This window comes from Chaetodon auriga, chromosome 8 (genome assembly GCF_051107435.1).
Source record: "Chaetodon auriga isolate fChaAug3 chromosome 8, fChaAug3.hap1, whole genome shotgun sequence".
NCBI classification, from domain to species: Eukaryota; Metazoa; Chordata; class Actinopteri; order Chaetodontiformes; family Chaetodontidae; genus Chaetodon; species Chaetodon auriga.
Window position 1 is genome coordinate 12,972,955 of NC_135081.1, and position 24,136 is coordinate 12,997,090.

The window sequence follows — 24,136 nt, forward strand, 5'->3', positions numbered from 1 at the left end:
CTGCCTTAAAAATCTGAGTTTTCATTTGAAAATACATTTCCTCCTGTAATGATGGCTATGAATGGGAACTAAATTGTTGATCTGGATCAGAGGTGCATGTCCACATTACCTACTGGTCCCTGGTTCAAACTGGGAAGGAGTTCAGACCGTACCATTCTTAGTAGAGTACAGAAAGGAGGTAGAGCGGTCGTTTCCCAATCATGAGGCTGCTTCGATCCCTCGCCCTGGCAGTCCACATGCCGAGGCATCCTTGGGCAAGATACTGAACCACAAAACTGCCCCCGATGCTGTGCCATCGGTGTGTGAATTCATATGTACGGCGCTTTGGATGAAAGCATCTGCCACACGAGTAATTGTAATTGTTGTGATTTGTCCAGTCTGACTCTTGCACCAATTAGGACATCATGGAGAAAACGCTCCTGGAGGAGTATCTCAAGGTGCATTTTCCAGAGGTGAAGGCTTGGTTTTAAGAGCACAACCCAGAAACACCTCAGGAGGCTCCTGAAATGGCTGATTCTTATGTGACTAGGGACAAGGAGTCTATTGCTAGTCTAGCTCAGTCCACTCGGAGGTAAGTCTGAGGGCTTTGGTAAAGGTGGGGTGGTTCAGCACATTACAATGCAGGTCAGGCCAGCTCCAGAAATCCCTTTGCTCGTCCAACGAAATGCCTTGGTCAGCAAACAACGTTGTCTGTTTCAACTGTGGTGAGGCAGGCCGTACCAGTCCCATATACCCAATCCAATTAAGAAGCCCAGATGCACAGATCTGTGTTATTATTATTACTATTGCAGTCTGTCCATCACAGGAAACTTCACATCTTGGATGATCAGCATTGTCTTCTGGCTCTGAAACATTGTCTTCCACGTCACATAATTCCCAGAGAGAGTGTCAGCCTCAGGTATTTTGATGGGAATTTGATCTGAGTTTGACCCACCACACCTTTATGTACCTACATGAGGTCAGCAGATGCAGCACCATATAAAACAATAGTAAATGTTTCAGGACAAAATTAGACTTAGACTTGACTTTATTGAATTATTTTTGTAGAAAACATATCTTTATATTCTTTTATGTGAGGTACCAAAGAATTGCTTTGTTACTGGTACCAGAACTCATCTTTCAGGCTCCAATATTGAAACATTTCAAATACTAACCATTAAAGCTCTGAAAAGCTAGTAAGTTGACCTTTGAACACAGAATGAGAACAGATACTTTACTGTAAATCACCGTCTGCAGTTTTTACTTACGTAATCATGACCATTATCAGAAAACGTCACTAAATGTAAATTAAAAGGGGGATTCTTAGACTCAAATTGACCAGTAAATCTAAAGTGCATTTGGCTCATTCTTACTTATTATTAACATTACTAACACATCCTGTCATGGTTGTAGTATTTTCTCATACTCGGTGGAAACGGAGGAGGATATGAAAGATATGTAGATATATGTCTGACACATCACAGTAAAGCAATTCATCTCCGTTTGCTTAGCCAGCACATTGTCGTACTGTACATATATTCAGTGACTCATATGATCCTTCAAAGGAAACGCTGACTTATTAGCACAATGACACATATTTTTGCCTGTTTCAATGACCAGTTAGTGGAAAATCATCAAAAACCTGATTTATGGTTTTAATCATGCATTGTGGTGATGATGGCCTGCCTGCTCATGCAAATGACAGTAAAGAGAGGATCTGGAAAGTTCAGAATGAGAAAAATTTTCATGTTATTTCCCTAAAACTTAACTGAATAAATTTTACCATTTCAAAACCTCTGAGTCATAAGCTTTGTATACTACGGTAGCATTTTTGATTTCTTCAGATAAATAGAAATCTAATTGAGCTAAATTACTGTACAATTAAACAATTTAAGCTGAACAAGCTTTTCATTTATACAAACTTAATGTGGGCATGGGGAGATGACTGCAGACTATGCATTTAGTGACATTATAGAGCAATGTACATTTACTTCATTCAAAGGTCATGACACTGTATTTGTGGATTCTTTTTCATTATCCTAAATTTTAAGTATTTCTTTTAAATTGTCTGAGATTTGACGATAGGAAAAAGAAAACATATCAAGGGAACTGGAAAAATAATTGACACTGGCCTGATACTGTGGGGATGATTCTGGGTTTCATATACAAATATATGTTTATCTTTTGTGGGGGTATTTTTCTCTTTTTACTTGACAGTACTTAGTGCAGAGAAACAAAAACATCAGGAGAGACATCAAGAGAGAGTCATGTGTATACATACAGTTCTAGTTTGCATGTTAGATTCCTCAGCTGGATATGTGGGTGTCAGCTTTTAAGAATGAATTCCAGCAAATGAGAAGCTGGTTTTGTGGAAAGGAAATATCAGTTTCATGTCACAGGAAAGAGAAAACCAGAACCTGTCAGCATCATTCAATTTCCCTGCATTGGATCCCAACTAAAAGTTGCTTTTTATCACCATCATTCGGGTATCGCTTCTAAAATTCTACTTAACCCTACACGTGGAAGTTATTTGACCTTTGAGATAAAGGTTTTACAACTCATATTAGCAAACCACACAAACGCCCACACAAAATTGGTTCCCTCACACTATATAAATGGAAGTTGTCCAACCCTCTTCAACCAAAGCGACAACATGCACATCCTCATCATGGTGAGTGTTCTGTATGACAATATTCTGTATATACTGAAGATGACAAAATCCAGCAAAGACAGACACAGGGATGATGATAGCCAAAATTTCAGAAACAAAAAAACCTTGAATCTATATGAGTTAATTGAGAAACATTTGTTGCTTTTTAGTTTATAAAAAATGCTACTGGAAAATGGAGTAAAACTTTGTAACTCGCAACTTTATTATTGTCTTACAGCTGATGCCAGCACTGTCTATTTGGTTTTAACATAAAGAAAAATTAAAAAAAATAAAATAAAATAAAAATTAAAAAAAAACTTTTTAAAGGAAAAACTCTAATTTAGGCTACTTTTGGCTACAAAATAATAACAAGATCTTAAATATGTTTAAGCCTCTAGTGGACACTGATCAGTCATTGTGGGAAATAAATGTCAGGTTAAGCCAAAAAAGCCAACTTCACTCTGAGGAGTTACAGTTTGTGATAGAAAGAAAGAAGCAAATGGCATTTTGTTTTATCTGTGGGGCTGAGTATCACAATACAGCTGAAGCTCACTGAATGAAATTCTGGCAGATTTGTTGTTTGTTATAAAAAGCTGCAAACCGAGGCAGCAATTCATCTGTAAGACAAATGCTGTGACTGTCACGTGCTGTCTCCTGCAGTAATACATTACAGTGATCAAGACCTGGACAAAAAAATGTGGTGGAAAAACTCATACTGAGGTTATACCCGTGACCATCTTCAGACTCCGGTGTTTATCGTTTTGCTATGATTTTCGTGTTTTTCTATAAACCACATTAGTATTTCTACATCTTATAGTAGTATTGTGGGCTGTCCTAAATACCAGCCTATCCAATCATCTGTAGTGAGGCCAGTGGCAGTAGTTGTAGTAACAGCAGAAACAGTAATCGTTGTATTAAAACACAGACAACCCTAATCACTGTCCTCTCCTCAGCTCCTCTTAGCGGTGCCGCTCCTGCTCTCAGGTGTCCTCTGCGATGCTTCGGTGGTGGAATCCGTTCCCACTTATGAGCGCCAGGACCCGTCCACCGGGGAGACCCTCATCTGTGCTAAGTGTCCACCCGGCACGCACATGGCTGCGCACTGCACAGCCAACACGGCTACCGCGTGCGCGCCTTGCAAAAACGACCACTACACCGAGCTGTGGAACTACCTGCCCAGGTGTCTGTACTGCAGCAACTTCTGCGTTGAGAACCAGGAGGTGGAGAAGGAGTGTACGGCGGTCAGCAACAGGGTCTGCCGCTGCAAAGAGGGCTTCTACTGGGCCGATGACTTCTGTATCAGACACAAAGAGTGCGGGCCCGGACACGGTGTTCAAACGAAAGGTACTGATCAGTGAAAAGATCGTGTCTTCATATTTAAACCCTTTGAAACAAAGAAACCCAATAAACAGTGAATGTTTCAGTCGCATTTAAAGTTAAAGTGGAAGCCCACGAAGCGCATCGAAACTGCTGAAATACGCGCCATCACCTGAGCTCTCCGGAGCCACAACGGCATTTTAAAACATTGTCATGACCCCAGCTGCATTGTTGTTTTCTTTAGGTACATCAAAGACGAATACTGTTTGTGAAAAGTGTGCCGAGGGCTACTTCTCCAACTCATCTTCTGCGCTGGATTCGTGCGTAAATCACCAGGAATGCGCAAGTGGACAGATTGTGCTCCTCCCCGGATCGATTTACCAAGACACGGTGTGTGGCACCTGCGAGGGTCTTGCAAATGGAGGTGTGTAGTGTGTATGTTGATTATACTCAATTATTACACGTATGACTGAATTTGACGTCGTTACAACAGAGTTTGGATTTCAAACTCACGCTGTTCAACTTCCTTTCTCAGGTGAGACGGCCAGAGCTTTCTTCTCAGGATTCTTCAGCATGCACAGGATGCGCGTGGCAAAACTGAAGAAATTTGTGGCCAGGTGAGCCGGCACGCTGTAATCCCGTCTGTAAATCACTCTTTTCAACTACTCCCTTTACCTCTTCATTCACTTCATTCAATGCATAGATGCCAATAAACCACCGTCTTCCTCCAACAGGTATATTCATAAGTCAGCAGAGGAGAGGCGCGTCAGCCGCACGGCTCACCTCAGACAGAGAGGTCCTCTCCAGGATCAAATCAGAGCTTGGCTGGCCGAGGCTCCAGAAGAACAGCTGGAAAAACTGCCGGAAATGCTGAGAGCCATACAGCTCAGCTGCATGGCAGAAAAACTAGAGACCAGACTCACTGAGATTCAGCAGCAGACCTCAAACTGTACTGTAGCACAACACTGATAAGGAGACTGACAGAGCGGTACATACAGTAAAGAATCACACATACCTCTTTCTCTCTTTCTTTATTTTTGAAAATGAGTATTTAAAAAATCATTTTCATTTTCCTGTTAATTGAGCATCCCTTTAAGTTTGAAGTAAAGATATATATTTCCTACTGCAAAATGTACAGATGAGTCAGGATACTAAGTGAAGGCTGCAGTGAGGAAGACGTTATGAAATACAGCCTTCAGTGTTGCTTGTGCATCTTAAACTTGGGTCAAATCACTTCAAATTTATAAGGATGACAAATGACTAACGGTACAAATTTGGGAGAAACCTCACAAGTAAATGAAATAAAGTGAAATATGCACATATACACATGACATTGTGGCTTTACTCAGGTATTACATAGTATATTCCAAACCTGTTTGTTACGAGAGTGAGCTTTAACTAAATGAAATGTTATGATAAAAATGTATGATGTTCTGTAAAATGTTGAGCTATTAAACCGACAACTGTTTGTTACGTGTGGCAGCTGAATAAAGTACATGTTGTAATCTGCACTATACTATTTACTATTTGCTATTTATTCTTTTTTTCTTGTACAGCACCACCAGAGTTGTCTTAAATCTCGTTGTACACCACGTATAATGACAATAAAGGCATTCTATTCTATTCTATTCTATTCTATTCTATTCTAAAATGATTGTAACCGTCTCTATCAAGGACGCTGCTGTGGCTGGCTGCAGGGTGTACTTTAACCAAGTCACCACAAGGTGTCGCCACCTTTCCTCTTTAACTGCTCATTGCAGAATTAAAATAGTTCACATCTACTGACATTTTTATAAACCGCATCAGAGACAGTGACCTGAGTTCAGATTTGAAATCTTTTACTAATCAATTTATGTATTTTTAATATATATTTTCCCTAATTATTTTGAAAAAAAAAAAAAAGTTTCTGTCTTTCTTCAAAATAGCTGCATAAAAAAAAAAAGCAGTCTTGTAATATTTCTTCAAAGACTTCCTTTTGTGGTTTTTAGTGGGTTGTTGTCATGCATATGTATTCCCATTATTTCTACAGGTTCAGATGTGCTTTCAGTTATTTCTTCATATTATTTTACTCTAAAAAAGGTTGGCCTTTTTGCATGGACATCCCCTCTGTCTGCAACATTTCCATAATGTTCCCACAGGGATTAAGTTATAGGATAGATACACTCTGGCCTGTATTAATCTATCTTTTGGGTGTATTAGTCTATCTATTTTATAGCACAGCCCCCTCCTGTGCGACAGTACAAGCATGAGATTGGGACCCCGCGGGAGTCCCTCCAGGACCGCTAGAGGTCCCTGGTTGGCAGCTTGGGAACGGCTGCAGCCTGCTTATTAATATCGGTCTGGCACCACCACCAACGCCCCCTCCTGCCACGCCACACCGCCCCGGCATCGCATCGGCTCCCTTGCTGTCGCATCACTGCGCGGGGAGGGGCCCCGGTTTCCACTATTGGCTGCTCCTATACTACCGTCAGCTTTACGGTAGGGCCACGGCCAGAGAGGATATGCGTGAGCGGTGGTCTTTTCATCTCCCTGAAGCGTGGAATCTGCTGGCTTTCAACATGATTTTAAGAAGCATTTAGCGGGTTATTTTTCTCTACTCTTTCTTCAGTTTACAACCTCTGAACCTGTTCAGTCTCGAGAGGAGATGCGCGCAGATCAACGCGGGTACATTGTCCGGACACCGCGGCAGCAGGAGAGGAGCATGTAACCGGGACAAACGCACCGGCGGCGGCACCACCTGACACTTCTCTGTGTCTCTCTCGCTCCTTGTTTCCTCTGTATTTGAGGCTTCTTGGTGTGTTGACTGAAATCTTCTCGTTGTTTTGGATACTATCTTCAACAAAATGAACGAAGAAGTGTCAGAGGTCCCCAAAGAGCTTGTGGGTAAGAACAGACACGGATCATTTGTGGCCATGTGTGCAGACTGGAACAATCACTGATACTCCCTCTATCAGAGTGCGCGTGGGCTCCTGAGCGAGGCTTCTCCTGACCTTATTGAACTGATACCATATAATCCATACTGTCCTATACAGCCATACTCACTGTGGCTGAGGCACAATAGTAATGCTATTATCTCCCAGATAAACCCATATCCCTACCCTCCACATTATATAGTAGAGTAACTAAAACACATCTCCAGTCAAAAACAAACATGACTTCACACAGTTTAAACAGACTGTTCATCATTTCCTTCAGTGAGACTGTTCAGTGCTCCAGCTGCAGTAAACCCTGATGCTTTGTGTACATGCAGCACTGCTGTTGTTGATCAAGGTGCTTGTACTGTTAATGTAATGTGGACTACAGTCTATATTTGGAAGAAAAGCCACATAGTTTAGACGTGAGTGGCCAGCCAGTCATTCCCTCTTCACATAACTTGCAGAGTTATTTTCTCCCACAGTAACCTTGGTCCACTGTCACGTCTCTCGCCTGGAGTTTTAATGGCTGGTCTGTCCTTTTGGCTTAAGTCTGCCCTGTTTCTTATAGTTATTTGAACTGATTGTGGACATACCTCAAGAGTCCCTGCAGGTTGTTTGGCTCAAGCTCAGTGTCTCTTTGTTTGGCAAAGTAGTTCAGTTTCTGACACCTCGGTGCAATGTTGGACAAGCACAAGCTCTTTCTCCCCATCTCTCCCCGACACACGCAAGCCTACAATGTTCTTTTGGCTCCATTTATTTCTTAAAGCGGCTGAAAGTGCATGCTGTAGATGAGGCTTGAAGGAAAATGCTAGGTCACGCACTAGTCACTTGGTCAGGCATGCATTCATTCAGTGAGTCACGGAGATTTTGAGCAAACCAGTCTCTTATTTTACTCTACCAAAGTATCTGTGATCTCATTCATATCCCTGTGCCCTCACACCACGTCCACATGTTGCTTTCTGTGTTATCCGACCTGTTTGAGCTCTAATCATAGTTCAGAGGGAACAGAAGCCTTTTCAGTTTGATGTGGGAATTTAACCCCCTACTGAACCCGTTAACATCCATTATAGACCTTTAGTTTCCCCTTAAGTAGCTTCAAGGTTGTAAAAATCACCGTTTTCCACTCTGATAGTATCATTTGCTGTATATTCTGTATCAGCTTGTTCCAGCTTTTCAATGAGGCTCTACGATGTTTACACTGAGTGAAAAAGACTTTTTCTGGGAAATATTCTTAAATATGCCTTGTTCATCATTTCATACACGTTTCACAACAGCCGTATTTTGTGTTATTGGACATTTTGAGTTCTGAACTAGAATTGATTAAAATGACTGACGCAACGATGTTGCAGAAATTGCTTGTTCTGCATCCGAGTCCCCTGAAAGGTACTTTGGAATTCTTACATCTTTTGTCATACCTAAATATTTCATTTTTAGAAAGCTTTGTATAGACCATCCAGGTCATCTACAATACAAATTTAAACACGGTTAGCCTTCTGATATACTGAAAACCTGTATAAGTGGGCACATCATGTGTTTTTCAGATTTCAGAGTCAGCAAAGTCGCCATCTTCATCCCCTCGCCTCAAGAATTTTCCTGATTAGAGCCAATGAATTTGCCCAACAATGCACACTTAACACAAGGAATTTGTTTGTCATGATCCTACTGCCATGTGGTGTTTTCTGGATGGATGAGTATATAAGCAGCCATTGTTGGAAACGTAAACTGGTGTGGGTGATTCAGCATTATAGAAGATCACACTTGGCATCAGCACATACAGGGAGTATCAGCATGATGCTGCAGATAGAAGACAAAATAGGCAAAATACATCTTTTCATTTCTGAGTTACAGACAATATCTCACTGTGCTTCTTTTGCTGTTAGAGGAATTATTTTGAAGTTTATATCTTCTATTTGTCTGGTCTTGTGGGTGATGACCAGCGTAGATGAGAAAAACTAAAAACATTCACATAACAGCCTTAAGGGAAGTAACATGGAGCAGTGAGGTGCACACATTTAGAAATGATGTTGAAGTCAAACTCAAAGGCTGATATGATGTGTGGGAATCAGTTTTTCTTTAAGTGATGAGGCAGAGGAGTGACTCAGGTTACCCATCAGAGTTCAGCAGGCAGTTAAAGCTGGACCTTTGAGCAGTGAGTGATGTCCTACTGTGTCAAAACAATGAAAGAGGAGCTGTGAGAGGTAGAGGATCAGATCGAGGCAGAGCAAAGCACGGCTGATACCAGTGAATAATTTGATCTTCATCTCTGTGATCCTGTGGGTGCTTGGCACTGAACTTTGATATGCTCAGAACCGCACAACAAGCAGATGTTAGCTGGTGTTTAATGCAAGAACCTGGAAAGCCTTTTTTCTATCAAAGTTTGAAATTCTTTCATGGTGTCTTCCCCATATATGTCTTATAATGAATAAATGAATCTTTCTGGTTTATATTCACCTATTCACCACCTTTGTTCATGTTTGACTCATTGCTTAGTGCACCGCTAATCACATTTTATTTTCTTGATCTTAAACACCTACAAAATGTTCACAGTCTAGGGTGAAAGCTATCCTCTGACATCAGTAACACACAAATCTGGACTGGCTGAGGAGCAGTTAATTGCGGAGTGTCTTTATGGGCTTGTGAATTGTTTGTTAGAGCTTTTACAAGGTCATAGGTCTCCCATCTCCCCACCTTCCACATGAGTCTCCACTGACATTCATCCTAGTGTGACCCACTGCACATGCCAGAACTGCCCTAATCTGAAGCACAGGGCAGCTGCAAGTACAAGTTCCACTGCTGTCACAGCTTTAATGAATGAGCAGAAAAAATGAATGAGTAGGAAAGTGATGTATGAGAGTCTGTCAGGAGCTTTTTCTGTACAGGACCAAAAACTGCTCAGGCTCATTAAAACCTACAAGGTCTCATTTTGTGAAGAAACCCACTGGAGACATCTCTGTGACTTATAGGATGATGAAGGCAGTAGTTTTTGAAATGCTGCAGCAGGAAATGGTGCACATTTTCAGGCTGGCAGATGAGCTACTTTGCACTTTGCCTAATTATTAGTTTCACTTTGATCTGATGATGGTTTGAGGAAGCCTGTAGGCCAGGATACATGCATGCCAGCACAGATGTACACACACAGAATCCCTCTGTGTTTCAGACACATGTGCACAGACTATCAGCCGCTATGGTGAGTGAATGAGAGGCGGCTGACCCAGTTCTGCTCTCTAAGCCAGCTCCCTGACAGTGGAGGCTCCCTCTGGGTGTGAACAATCAATCCGAACAACACATATAAACAAAGTATTATTTTCATTATTGTTATTTTTGATGAACTGTTTGATTTATAAAGTAGTGTAAAATGGCAAATCTTACAATGCCAGAGCCCAACGTGATGTCTTCAAATTGTGTGTTTTGTCCAAACAATAGTGCAGAAACATGAAGTATTCAATCTATGCTTAGAAAACAGAGAAAAGCAGCAAATTCTTACATTTGAGAGGCTGGAAAAAACTATGTATGGCAGGTTGTAGCCTTGCTAGAATGGATGGCACTTGTATTGGCCCCTCTTGTGGTTACAGTCTTCTTGTTTCTTAACCAGTCGTCCTCTGTGTAACGAAATGACGTCATTACTTCAGAATATTTCCATTATCATAATTAGAACTTTTTTTCATATTAAAAATTACATTATTGTAAACAACATGATATGCCACACTTGTAATGTGAGGACATGTAGGCAGCTTGCTCAGTTTACTAGTTACTGACGGACTGTGTGTGTGTGTGTATTTTCACTTCCACATCTCACCACAGATGATGAGAAAGGAGTCCAAATATGAAACAGAGAAATTATTCCTCTGAAGAGGGATTCATGATGCACAAAATGAAATGAAAACTAGAAGAAAGATGATTCCTCCTTTGCTGTGTTCTGTGCTCTGTGTGAAGACTTTGTGAGGAAGTAAAAGAGATACTTTTTGTAATGCACGAGAAACCACTTGGCGCCAATTGTCACGTCTTTTTGCTCAGACATTTTCCAAATTTGGGCGTGAATCTCTTCATATGTTATCTCCTGTCTCCTCTTCTCTGTGCAGAGAGTGTGAGGGATGCAGTGGGGAGGAAGGTGAAGCTGTCGCTGAGGAAGAGAGTCAAACTGGAGATCAAAGGAGACAAGACGGAGAACAGAGTCTTGGTGAGTCAACTCCTGCTGCTTTCAAGCTACGTCTTCATTAAGGGGAGAGAAGTCTTTGTCTTCTTGTCCCACTTTTCCCTGCTCTTGAAATGCACAGCTCTCATTTGAGAACATCAAAACTCCACACGTGAAAGGCATTCGTTATTTCAACCTTCACAGTGAGCAGCACTTCACTGCATTTTAAGTCCACTAGTCAACGTTTGATTGTGAGAACATCAGCCTGAACATCTCCTGTTTCAGTTAGTCTGGGGGCCATTTGAAGGGGTCAGCAGTGAAGCAATGTCATAATGGGAAAATGTCAAAACTTTTTCCAAAAAAGCGTCATTATCTTTCAGTCTCGCTGGTCACACTCACTTTAAGTAGAACCAGCATCATCTCGGATGCACTTGAATCTTTGTTCATTAATAAGCAGATTTTCATAAATGCCACTATGCTTCCTGGTATCTGCGTTGTGTGATTTTCTCTGTAGGGCATAAATGTGTGCCTGTGTTTTAAGACTCCCCTGCAAATTGCGCAAGAAAGTGTTGCATGAGATCTTAATGACAAATGGTTTGTGGGAACCGTGTGCTACGGCTTTAACCCTGATGTTTTTTTAGCCTATATTTGTTTACATTTCGTCAAATTGACACCATTAAAACTATGCAGAATTAACTCATCACTTCATGTTTGCAGTGTACCCATGAACGTACAGACAACTATCACTGGACTACTTTCATTCTGAAGAAAATGAAGAAAGAAAAACGTGGTCATTCTCGGGCAGGTTCTTGAATCCAGAAATATGCCTGTCATGTCTCTGTGTTCAAAATTTGACTGAGGATGACAATGTTGACACTAATTGCAGAATTGGGTACAAAGGTTTTTAAGTACCTTAATGGCCTGCATGAGCTGGGCGTCACTGTTGGTGCTGCTGACTCTGCTGACGGACCGAACTACAATAACTGAACTTCCTGTTGTTTTCAGGATATTGCCGTACACCTGTCCCTTTCACTGCCTCACATCTCTCCTCTCAGATCTCCCCTGAAACTCTCCTGCTTCTTGTCACATTTGAAAACTTTAAAAACTCATTGAAAAATCACGCTAAAACAATAAAAGCAGCAGTTGAAGTTAAACACATCGGTCAAATGTAATGAAGTAATTCAATCATCCAGTCACGCCTCTGACTGATGGACATCAGTCAGTCCTTATTTTGTTCATTGGTCAGGTGGAAATAGCAGCTCAGACCATTAACTGCTGGCCACGGTGCAGTAAATCCCCTGAATGCTGAATAATTAATACTCGGTAGATCATTAAAAATGCATATTGACTCTTTCTGGGCTTAAAATGGGTAAGGACAGACAGAACAGTTCCTTCAGTAAATCAGAGTCTGAGCAGGGTCCATAAAGTTGGTTCACTCAGCTTTCAGTTACTGTAAATGAACGTTTAATATGTGTGACTCTCTGTGGACTGAGAAGCTTTTAGTTATACAGCTCTGTGTGGAATACGCAAAAGAAATTAGGTAGGAGGGAAAGTTCAAAAAGCTTTGTGAAGAGGCCGGCACAGCCGAGTTGTCTGCTCTGGGATGTGATGTTGTGTGACATTAACAGAACAATCAGCCGGTCCCCCAGGCGTGTTTTACATCAATACATTTGTCGCTACTGCAGAAACTTCCGTATGTCATCAGTGGACGTAAGCAGAGGGAGAGGTGAGAGACAGACACAGTGAGCTTCACCTTAAGTCTGCTGTACTCGCTAAATGATCAGGGAGCACGCCAAGGTGGGAAGCAGCAGGAGACGGCGAGTCCTGTCAGTTGCTGTAATGTAATCATTAATTGGAGACACATCATTACTGCCTGAACCGGGCGAGGAGTCTGGGCAATGGAATATGGAGGTCTACATTCATGTGAAGCTGTATGTGATGTTTTAGTTTACTCTGATATAAAGTAACACAGCATTAATCTGGAAAATTCCAGTATTTTAAATAAGCTTAAAGTAGTAAATAAGCTTCACCTAAAGTGAAACAGACTGCAGTTGTAAATTCAGACACCTCTGTCGAGCAGTAACATATTGATATCCATCACAGAAATCAGGAAGTTGGTTCGCTAATCATTCTTGTTGTAAGATGCATAGTGCAGCAATGATTTCGTTTTTGAAATTGTCACCAAACTGCTGCCGTAGAATCCGAGCCCGTCAAGTGCGCCGTTAACTCTCTTGACGTGGTCATGACAACAATGTGACCTTGTGGGAGCTGGACACAGAGGCGTGTAGTGCGCACATACGCACAAAACAATGCAAATAAGTGGGAGTCGGTACTGAGAAATGAGGAATTCCAGTGGAGTTGTTCTGGCATTTCATCCAGATGCAGAGACGCAGAGCATGAGAATGACTCGGCGAGTCTGGATCAACGCTCTGCTTGAGCGGACTGAACAAATAAACCACTGTTTGTTGTTCTGCAGAAAAACAGAGTTTGAGAAGGCCATTATGCAGGAAGTGGCTCGGCGAGAACGCAAACAGGGCGTGGACTTGTAGACTGTGAGTGTTACACTGAAAGAACAATATACTTTCAGGTTGTTTTGAGATCAAATCAAATAAGTTTTGGCTGTCTGAAGTGTTTCTGAGAAGTATGATGCAGCAAAATGTTAAAGCACCACTCAGCTGATTTCACTCGTGAGGATCACTTCATTGTGAACACAGTTGTAAAATCTCTTCTGTGACTTTGGATGGAGCTTTTCAAATTCAAACAATAACGTAATTAGCCCAGATATTTATTTATTCTTTGTTTATTTAGCAGGGACGGTGCTCTTTAATAAACATTGCTGACTGTCGATTTTTTTATATATATATATCTGTAGTCCTGGATAGATTTTAGAGTCACCATAAAAACAACAATATAGTTAAAATTACATATACATTGCTTCTTTATTTTTTCTTTAGATTGTTTTGTGCTCTTGAATTCACTTGACTAAGCCAGTGCAAACTAATGTGTCTCAATGAAATGTGCACAGGGATCAGTGGTAGAAGAACAGCAAAAGAACAGGGTAACTGAAAATAAAAACATTACAAAACTGTCATTATACAGGAAATGAAATTGCAGCTGAGTGTGGTAATGAGTCAGAGAGAGTAATACAGGATATAAGCATGTGCTTGTACATGTTGGAGAGGAGAGAACAAGGCAGGAGAGAGGACAAAATGTGTGTCAGATCTTTATGCACAGATGATGATGTCCAGTAAGTCAAAGCAGCAGATCTGTGTGACTGAGGTAAAAAAGTGACTGAATTTAATTGACTGACTGATTTTGCTGCCTGCCTCTTGGGGCTGAGAGTGTAACACAAACCTGTGGGTGTGATGCCTCAGACAGTATCAGTGTACCGAGAATCACTGCCTTTCCGTCTTTTTTGCCTGTTCCATCATAGCCAGTTTTTCGTTGGTGTCTTCAGTCTCCAGTGTGACATTATATTGTCCTCCATGAGAATGCTTGTAAATGTATATCACCTCAAATGTCAAACAGCCCATCTGTTTCCTCTTGTTATTTACAGTCCTGGCTTGATGTCTTTGTTGACATTTATTGGACTTCAGCTCACTTTATTGGCTGTATTGACTATGTTGGCTTGTCAGCTCACTGCAGCCACGTACAGTCATGAGATTGATTTACATCAGACAGTGCTGCTCATCTATCTTCAGTGTACTATACACATAATAAAGAAAGGAATATGGTTATTTCCACTATCAGTTTGCTTGTCTGTAAAATACACACAAGTCTTTCCCCCTTTTTCCCGCCAAGCTTTTCTCAGACTGGGAGTGGAGCACTACAGTGCCCGAGGCGTCTCTTAAGCACACTAAAGCCTGATAGATACAGTCATCTCCCTCCTTTGAAGATGGAGGGATGAAGGAGGTAGAGATAATAACATCAGTCCATCAAACACACCCCAGGGAAGAGGAGACGGCCAGAGGAGGGAGGATGGGAGAAGGAGGGAGAGGAAAACGGGCATTGAGGCATACTGTGCAGGGCAGAGAGGACGGAGGGAGGAAAGGGAGAAGAATCGTGAAGAAAAAACAGCTGGACTGTAAAACACATGCAGTGTGTGCCACAGAAATCAAGAGTGATGTATATACGTATATAAACCTATACTATGAAAGGAAAACAGTTTTACTCCACTGAGTTTGTCAGATGTACAGTTTGCATTGCCCTGCTATTAGTCCGTGTTAGACAGTCACTCTTCCTTGGTTCCCATTTAAAACTATGATAAGAGGTTGGCGTGGTGTCCAACTTCCTCCTGAACTCTTGTTGTGAGTAATTGAAAGTGTATGGGTGTGTGTTTGTCTGGGCAGAGACTGTCTACAATAGTGAGCTGCTTTATTGCATCTCATTGTTTGCTTTGTGTGTGGGAGTGGCCCTGACACAGCACAGATGACACAGTGTGAACTTTACTTTGACTGTGCCATGACCCCGCCGTTATATCAGTCAGTGAAGTTACAGGATCTTCTTCATTTGACACTTTCAAGATGATGAAGCAGGTGGTTTCACTGACTCTTAAAGCTGCTCGTTGTAAATCGGAGTGTGCCCAAACGTATCCCTAAATGACTGGTTTCACTACCGAAACTTTACGTCACTTTTGACATTACACTCAAGAGAATAATCTGTTATGCAAATTACGGCCTCACAGATTGTTTTTGTGTCACAGATAGGTGATACAACATGACAACACACGCTTCTACTCCTTCCTTCCAGTCACTTGTGCGCTGTTTTGAAGAAACAGCTAACTGGCTGGAGAAATGGCGCTCCGCAGCATTACAGTAGCTCTCTGTGTTTCTGTGTCTTTGTCCTGAGGTGTGGTTTCAGCTTTTAAACCACAATGAACCAGTCTTTGCCTCAGTCCCTCCACATGTTACATCTGTACTTTACTCCACTTCTCTCGCTCAGTTTGTCTTGATTTTGACCTTGAATCTTTTGCTATGTTTGTAAAGTGTAAATTTAGGACAACACAGAACAACTCTTCTGTATTTTTCTCTGTCAGATTCATCAAACTTACAGCAAAATTGACTCTGCTGATTACAGCTGTGAAGAAAAAAGGGGTCTTAGTGCGCCAACAGAAAGCCTGGCCAGTAACAAAATGATGGGAACCGAGCAGTTCAGAGAGAGCCATAACGCCTGAATAGTTGTATTTCTCTGCAGCTTTGTTGCAGCATTTGTAGCGTGTTGGACCTCAGTGAGAACAAATGCACTGAAAGAGTTTCTCAAAGTGAAAAATGCTAATATCTGAGAACAAACCAAAGCCTAGAATTTTGTGCACCTTGTCTTTCCCGCCACCCTTCACCCCTCTTCTTAAACCCTGAGGTCTGTCATTAGGGCCAGTGAGAAAATGGAAGTGACCCAGTTCTCTGCTCCCTGATGATCACCTGTAATGTCCTCTCATGGGAACCGGCACTAGTATCTTTTGTTAGCAGTACTAACACCTCTTCCTTGAGGGCTGCAGAACAAGTATCCTTCATATTTTAAATTCCCTTTGATAACAGACTGTCCAGTCTTTGCTGTACGCTGTTGAAGTTTTTCTTGTGGTGTGGCTGCTTTCCCTGTAGAAGGGTTATAAAAATAGCTGTGAATTTATTGCTAGGTTTACATTTTAGGTATTGTTAGATCTGACTGGTTGGTCACGATACATTTTCCTGTGCATTTAAACATGTTTAAATGAACCATGGAAAACCATTTTGATTCTGTTCTGTCTGTTCTTTGTTTCTACAAGTCATTCAGTGGGTGTTATTTTCAGATTTGTAGTGATCTTACAGGAGTCTTCCCTGCTTTAATGAGTCTATTTATAGCTTTAAGGTTGTGAGACATTTTGTATCCCAGCATGTGTTTGAGCCTTTGCTCGGTTGAGTGGACACAACCATAGAAATACTGTACCTTGTCCTTTAACCGAGGTTCAGCCTGAGTTCAGACAGTCCTAATCTTGTTTGGCATATTATCATTGTGTCTATTAAACAGTTAACTCTGCTTCAGAGTCCTCTGTGATTTCCACCATAATGCTGTGGTGATTATTAACATAATTGGGGTGACACACAGAACTAACCGAGCAGAAAAAATGTGTCACACAGGTCACCAGTTTCCTGCTGAGTATATACAGAACTACAGTGACTGTGTAGTCCACTGTAGTGTTGCCTTTAATGATTTGTGTTCTGTCAAATGCACTAGATTAGACTCTGGCATTTATACTTAACATTTGCAATTTTTAAGTGATGTTTTACTCAACAATGCTGAAGAAGTTAAAACACAAAATGAATGACTTTTGATTTTAAAATGGCTGGTGTTACCCCTTCAAGCAAAAGATCGAAGATTTCTGTTTAAGTATTTTTGCATGCGATTTGTGCGTCACTCATTAATTCCCAGTTCCCTTTCTCGCGTCCTGCGAGGGGAAACATACAAACAGCATCACAGAGCGGTCTCAGCTGTGCCTGGTGACGACTGGATTCACCTTGTTGCTGGGAGGGAACAGTGTCAAGCATAGTTCAGTCCAGCTGTGAGATGTCACTGGTGACTTGATTCCTCCCTCACACGATCAAAATATGGATATATTTAAACATTCGGTGTTCTCAGTCTGAAATAATCTCATTTGGTACACTTCTCTGCTGCTGCGCCAACAGAGCAGTGTGTTGTCTCCTCATGCATTTAAATAGGATAGAGGAACCCAAAAAAACGCTCCACAGTGAGTCCTCTCAACTTGAGGCTGATTTGCTGTGTCACCCTGTGACCAAATCAACCAGAGCTGTCTTTCAGTATAGGCTGAATGCAGATGCTAGTTTAGGTTAGTCAAGGAGTCTAATTTTAGCACACTGTGCATCCACAACATGCTATCAGACAGTTTCTGTCTGGCCTTTTCTGAGTGGTTTGGTTTCTGTAAAGTGCTCACACAGACTCAGTTGAGCGAGCCGCTTAATTAGGAGGAATTTGGTGTGGAGTTGAATCTCAGAGTGTGTGTGTGTGTGTGTGTGTGTGTGTGTGTGTGTGTGTGTGTGTGTAATTGTGTTGCCTTGTGTTGTGAAGTGGACAGGGACCACACTTCCTGGGCCTGTTTTTCAGCTCTTTACTGCAAAGCAGCAGGCATGGTACCAGCCAAACCTCCCTGCAGTTGCAGAGAAGTAAACCCTTCACAGTCTCTTTGCATCTACGCTCTCTGTGCCTTCACTCAAGAGACCATAAGGCAAAGTAGAAAAAGATACATTTATCACAAGAATAAGCACAAGATAAATAATAAAAATATTTACCAAAATGTAGAAAATGCTCCACATTCGACAACATGGTCTCAACAGTACGCTGCAGCATCAGTAGGAAAACGGTAGCCTCAGACACACAACTTCTCTTATAATTAGCACATTTTTAGTGCTAAAAAGTAAAAATCTCAATACATTCACTTCACACTTGTTTAATATAACTTAAAAACACCCAAAAGTAAGAAGATGCATACCTTACCAGTGAATGTCCAGAATGAAAAGATTACTTCCACAAAAATATATGAATAGCATTTAAGAAACCTAGAAAGTAATGTAATGTAAATAATATGACACCGAAGTGTTGGAAGCGTACCTTTCAAAATAAAAGTCTTAGGTTTTTTTTTAATTTAATTTGTCTTGTTCATTATTTGGCAAAACATACAGTATACGCTCGTACATTAGTTCACAACAGAGTACAGCTTTATTTCTTTTGTATGTTCCCTCTTTCAGTGGTGGTATTTACGCACTGAGTAATTTCTTGTCCATTCCCAGTGTGGCCTTTCAGAATAAGCTTGAAGATGCTCATTATGTCCAAAAGTCTGCTCACTCCTTGTCACACTTTAGAGGCTGAGTATCTATCACTCTCACTTTGTCTTGTATTACTTTACATCAGTCCGAATAGGTTTTTTTTTTTTTTTGTAGCAAGGAAGCAAGCAAAGCTTAACTTGTTTTCCAGCCCACAATGCCCTACAAAAGTCTCCCTGGGGAGATATTAACCAGCAGCATAGCCTGGATGCATGCAAGCCCCACCCACAGTCATTCATCTTCATTATCTCATAGGTCAGGGTCATTGTCACTAAGACAGTCATAGTAATATAATTGACTCTGCCTCAGGTCGTTGGCTTGATAGGCTTGGTTTTATAATCTCATAGTACTGACCTCCAATATGTCTGGTTTCAACCATGAGATCACATGAGGCAAACAAGGTCTTGTTACTTAATGGAGCTCCTATAAACCTCTTTCCTGTTTTGAATCTGCACATTTTTTGCCACATGTGAACATGCTGAACTGGTCTTATTGGTCCTGTTTGGTCTTACTGTGGGGAAAATTGGCTGTTGGGTGCTACAGTGCAATGGCCCGATTGGTACAGTGTCAGTCTGCTCTCATTGGATGTAATTGAATGGGGTTTATAGGTCACAGCAACAGTCAGCATTGATTGGACGATAATGACATTTGTGCGCACCATGTCATAGTAAACAGCCACAGAAACAATCGGGTCCAATCAATGTGACGTTTCCTGTCAAAACAAAGAAGCCTGAGTGATGGAAGACGAAGACGACCTGCATGATGTGTCTCTTCCACAGAGGCTTGCCTGTCATTTAAGTTGCCCATATGAGGAGAATTTGTCTCTAAACCCATATTTTAATCTGGAGGATTATTCAGATCGTGAGCTTTTAACCAGATCAATACAGATCAGAGGCGAGTGGAAGCATGTGTATGGTGTCGGACAGTTTGTCTCTGCCTTCAAGGACTCTGTCACAGACATTTGCTGGTACACGTGCAGCTATTTCTCAGAAAAACGACCGCACCGACTCCTCGACCAGGGCTGTCGTATGCTTTTGCCACATGGTTGGCTTTTATTGCGTCCTTGTAGTTGATGTTGCATTACTGCTTCTATTGTTTCCTTCTGCTAACTGCTAACTGCTAACCTTTTCTCTCCATTGTTCTGTTTGATTTGATTTCATTTTACTGTTTGCTGGTACACACTACATGATATTTTTATCATTATTACACGTAGCATACAGAGCAGATAGCGAGTTCACATCCCTTACAGCAGACATTGTGAAGGAAATACCCTCCCTGGGTTCTGCACTCTGGGTCTCTGTGGTCAGTCATGTGTGTCCATGCTTCCATGTGAGGATTTTAACAGATCAGCGATATGCTGAACAGGGTATTGATTCATGAAAGTTGCACAAAAGCAGTGCCTTCCTTTCCTATGTTTTTTGGAAGTTATTCTTCCAAATATTCCTTATTTGCAGGAGCTTCACTGATTGTCACCCTCTGCACTTAATTGGGGACAAATCTTTCCTCCTTAAATCATCAGTTTTTCCTGTCACCCATGTTCCACCCAACCAAAGGATTTTCCCCATTCTAAGCTTTTCTGTTTCCTGATTCATTTGAAATGCTTTTAGTCCCATTAGAGTCGTTACAGGAAACCCAGTATTGGTTTTACATCATGTGTGTCTTCCTTTGATCATGTTTACTGTGATTATATAAATCGAATCATGAGCGGACCTTTGTTTAACTTTAGGGGAAATATCATTCCTGATCTAAACCGCACTAACTGTGTTTTTATCACTGAAATCAGTGTTCAGCGCTGTGTGTTTGTGTGTGTGTATTAGTGCTGCCTGATGTTATCTACCCACTCCAGAGGGAAACCATGGGTAATGCCAACACCAGCCCAGACCGAAATCCCCTCCCTCCCTCCCCCTCCCCGCTCTGCCTTTGTCTCTGTCTTTCCTTTCTTCTTCCTCTCTCTCTCTCTCTCTCTCTCTCTCTCTCTCTCCCTCCTCTTCTCCCTGTCATACCTGCGCATGTCTCTCCCTCCTTCAGTTCGAGGAGCTTTTCCACTTGGGTTTTCTTTGTTACTTTCATTGTAAAAATAATGATCTCTCTGTTTCTGTCTCTCTGGTTTTCTGTGCTTCACTCTTTTCATCCCTGTGGTCTGAAGCGATATCCTATTTACCCAGAAACCTTGGCTCACCATCACATAGCTACACACCCACACACACACAAACCTCCTCCCCATTGTGTCTGGCTGGCATGCTGATGAATGAATGAACCCTTGTGATTATTCCTTATCTCTGTAACCTAAACACACACAGGGCTCTGAGAGGACGCCCTGCAGGCTGACTCTGTTCTAAGAGGAACCCCGTCTATCACTCCCACCAGAGTCCAGGTTCTAAAAACCTTTCCAGTGTTAGAGGGTGTCCCGCCAACCTGGACTGTAATCTTAATCTGAAAGCACAATCATTTAATCCCTGTGCGCAGCCATTTGATGTTGTCAGCCTCAGCTTTGCTGTGTAAGGCGTGTTAGGGAGGTTGACTGGATATTTCATGCTTGTTAGTGAGGCAATGAAACACAGGCAGCATGCAGAGGTCATTTATATGGTAACATGCATTAAATTACTGTTATTTGATTGTGTGTCATTCAACAAAAATAGATTTTGTTCTCACTCAGAAGAGAAATTGCCAGCCGCTGAAAGCAAATTTTATTGCCTCAGAAGTGTTTCCATCAGTTTCACTCCTCAAGCTTACATCGTATAGGTCTCATTTATTATTGAACACATTGTGCATATTCACTGAGACTTTGTGTTCTCACCCACAACAAATCAAGCAACAGCAGCAATAAAAAAAAAAAAATTCAAGTAAACCATGAAATATAACAGACATAATCAGACACCACCTTTATTCATGGTTCAGCTCGCTGCAGCTGTGGTCTGATGAGACCAGCCAATCAAATCTTTTCAGGAAGTACCACCGTCAGCCGCCTTTGTTCCTCACCACGCTCATCTCCTCGGCAGTAAAACACATAATGATGAGCAGGGCAGTGATAAAAGAAAATTGATGTCTCTCTCCGAATGCTCTCCTTGGCTGCTGGTGCACTGTGCGGAGGGTACAGTCTGCACTGCAGAGTGGGTTGGCTCCAAAAATGGGATATCCATGATTTGGGGGGGAAAAAAAGGTGGCATGTGTCCTGACAAACTGATTAGCAGCTTGGCTATCTGGAGACTCTTTTTTTGGAGAAATGTTACATTATTAAGCATTTGTGCTGCTTAAGCAATGAGGGATTTTTACCCCAGATGCTTTTATTTTGTATTTTTGCAGTGATCCTCTGAACCATGCTATAAATATTCAAGGTGATATTTTCAGTTGCCATATAAGGATGCTGCAGACCGCCCACCACTCTGTCTGGTGGCTGTTGTGTTGGATGGTGTTGTACTGTTTAGTAGAACAGTTCAGACAGTCATATCTTGATTTTTGTCTGGTCCAAGACTGCTGAGAGAAGACCAGACTTCCTGTTCGCTGTTCTATCACTGAACATGCTGTATGCTATGAAAGAATTCTCCGCACTGACATTTTGCTGTGGTTTTGGCGCAGTGTGAGTCTGCAGACATTACAGGACTAGACCTCAGCTGCACTGTCAGCAGCTTGTCTTGGCAGCGGAGGATCAATGTATTGTAAAACAAATGATTTCTCTGCCTTAGTTTACAGCGGTTAGGAGGTTTTTTTCTGGAGCCAGATTATGTTAAAGTGGCCTTTAAAGTGGATCCCATCTTGGTGATCTCTCCTGTATGAGTCAGACTGAGGGTCTTTCTCAGTTTTCCCCACTCTGTCATCATAGATAAGTGGTTATTTTTGGCTTAAGAGCCAATTGCCACTTCAGGCGTATGGCAAGAAAACAATAGTGTGCTTCCTCTGCATCTGAAGGGATTAACAGTTTAAAATTTTGTCTAGGGTCATTTTTTTGGATGTTTTGATAGATTAGATGTCTCTTGTGAATACAGTTCTGAGATTCCAAGAGGTTAGCTCAGACTGACTTAATATAAATGTGTTTATATTAAACTCACTTGTGCATATCTGGACTAACTAAAAGGACTAATTTGCATACAGGACTCCTGTTTGTAACTTAAAGTCTTATTTTCACCTTCTATGCCAACAATAACATGAGGGAGATGGATGGAAGATATGATTTTCCAACCCCTGTTCAGTCCGGACCTGGATGGTCCCGTGGAAGAGCTCAGAAAACCGACTGTGCGCTGCTCTGTAATGGATGTGGGGCAGTTAACCAGTCGTACATTTGCAAAACCAGCGAGTTACTTCTCATCTTTAAAGTCTTTTCTCCTGCAAAACCAAAAGTATAGTTTGAAAACACTTCTGATAAAACATTAATTTCACCTTTGTGTCGCTTGTCAAACTTTGTTTGTGAGTGTGGAATGGGCTCATTGTCGCCTCTTGTGGCCGTTAAGGAAAAACATCCTGACCGTCCAGCTTCAGTAAAGAGCTCATTATGGTTTGGTGCACAGAGTGAGACGCTCTGCCATAAACTTAACTGAAGTGCATTTTTTAAAAAGCATTGCTAACGAACAGGGCAAATTATTTTATAACCAGTTTCTCTGTAAAACAAATTCCCAAAAATGATTATTTTTAACTGCCATTTCAGTAAAAATAATCCTAAAACACTGATCTAAGACATACCCAAAACAAAATTGATAGCTGTTCTTGAACCATTTGGAGTACATGCGTGGTTTTGGTCTCTAAGTGCTGTTGGCATTGAGTAATAGATGTTTGAACACATTGAAGTAGAAGGTTTGTTTTTCTGCATGAAGATTTTTTCTATTTCTTTTACTATACTCAGGTTGCAGGTCCAGCCTTCGTTCCCTCGAGCTTTGTGGACCTCTGAACATTTCAAGCATGCAAGGAGTGCTGTACACTATTTTTGCCTTGTATAATTGCTGCTGTATGTTAGCCTGTTGAACAGCAGCCTGGAGAGTCTTCCTCTTCTTACGCTGCGTTACACCATCCCTGATTATTCAAAGATAAAAGCGGAGCGGTGTGTGTCTGTGTGTCTGTGTGGGCTCCTACTGCTCTGTTGTCTCAATGTATGCCTCCTCTTTGCACCACACACACATGCAGCACATGCATATTCATATGTACCGTATATATATGAAAACAATAACAGGAAGATGGCACGGAAGGAAACACTCCAAAAAAGACATGAGAGAAAAACTATTCCAGGTTTCACTTCACAGTCTGTTAGTATGATGTATGATGACTGTACTTCATGTACAGTATATATTGTATATACAATATAGTTCTTCATGGTTCGGTCCACCTGGCATCCAATTTGAGATAA

General features: G+C 41.5%; 2 protein-coding genes across 5 annotated transcripts in view; both read left to right on the plus strand.

Moving 5' to 3' along the window:
* Positions 1 to 2,632: 2,632 nt before the first annotated feature.
* LOC143324980 (uncharacterized) lies at positions 2,633 to 5,417 on the plus strand. The gene is made up of 5 exons (XM_076737809.1): positions 2,633 to 2,650; positions 3,583 to 3,973; positions 4,191 to 4,370; positions 4,482 to 4,563; positions 4,681 to 5,417. The coding sequence occupies exons 1-5, from the start codon at positions 2,633 to 2,635 to the stop codon at positions 4,913 to 4,915; spliced, it is 906 nt and encodes a 301-aa protein (XP_076593924.1). The 3' UTR covers positions 4,916 to 5,417.
* Positions 5,418 to 6,388: 971 nt separating this feature from the next.
* Positions 6,389 to 24,136, plus strand: part of LOC143324570 (F-actin-uncapping protein LRRC16A-like) — a 66,601-nt gene continuing 48,853 nt past the window's right edge. For 3 of the 4 annotated variants that reach the window (XM_076737189.1, XM_076737191.1, XM_076737192.1), the window contains exons 1-2: positions 6,672 to 6,829; positions 10,941 to 11,038. In XM_076737189.1, coding sequence (XP_076593304.1) covers positions 6,790 to 6,829; positions 10,941 to 11,038 — 138 coding nt within the window. In that variant the 5' untranslated portion in view covers positions 6,672 to 6,789. Of the gene's footprint in view, positions 6,830 to 10,940; positions 11,039 to 24,136 lie in introns of all 4 variants that reach the window. The other variant, XM_076737193.1, reaches the window with a different exon arrangement.

Coding starts and splice junctions, on each gene's coding strand:
- LOC143324980 (XM_076737809.1), top strand. Junction 3,974..4,190: donor ACACGGTGTTCAAACGAAAG/GTACTGATCAGT, acceptor TGTTTTCTTTAG/GTACATCAAAGACGAATACT. Junction 4,564..4,680: donor CTGAAGAAATTTGTGGCCAG/GTGAGCCGGCAC, acceptor TTCCTCCAACAG/GTATATTCATAAGTCAGCAG.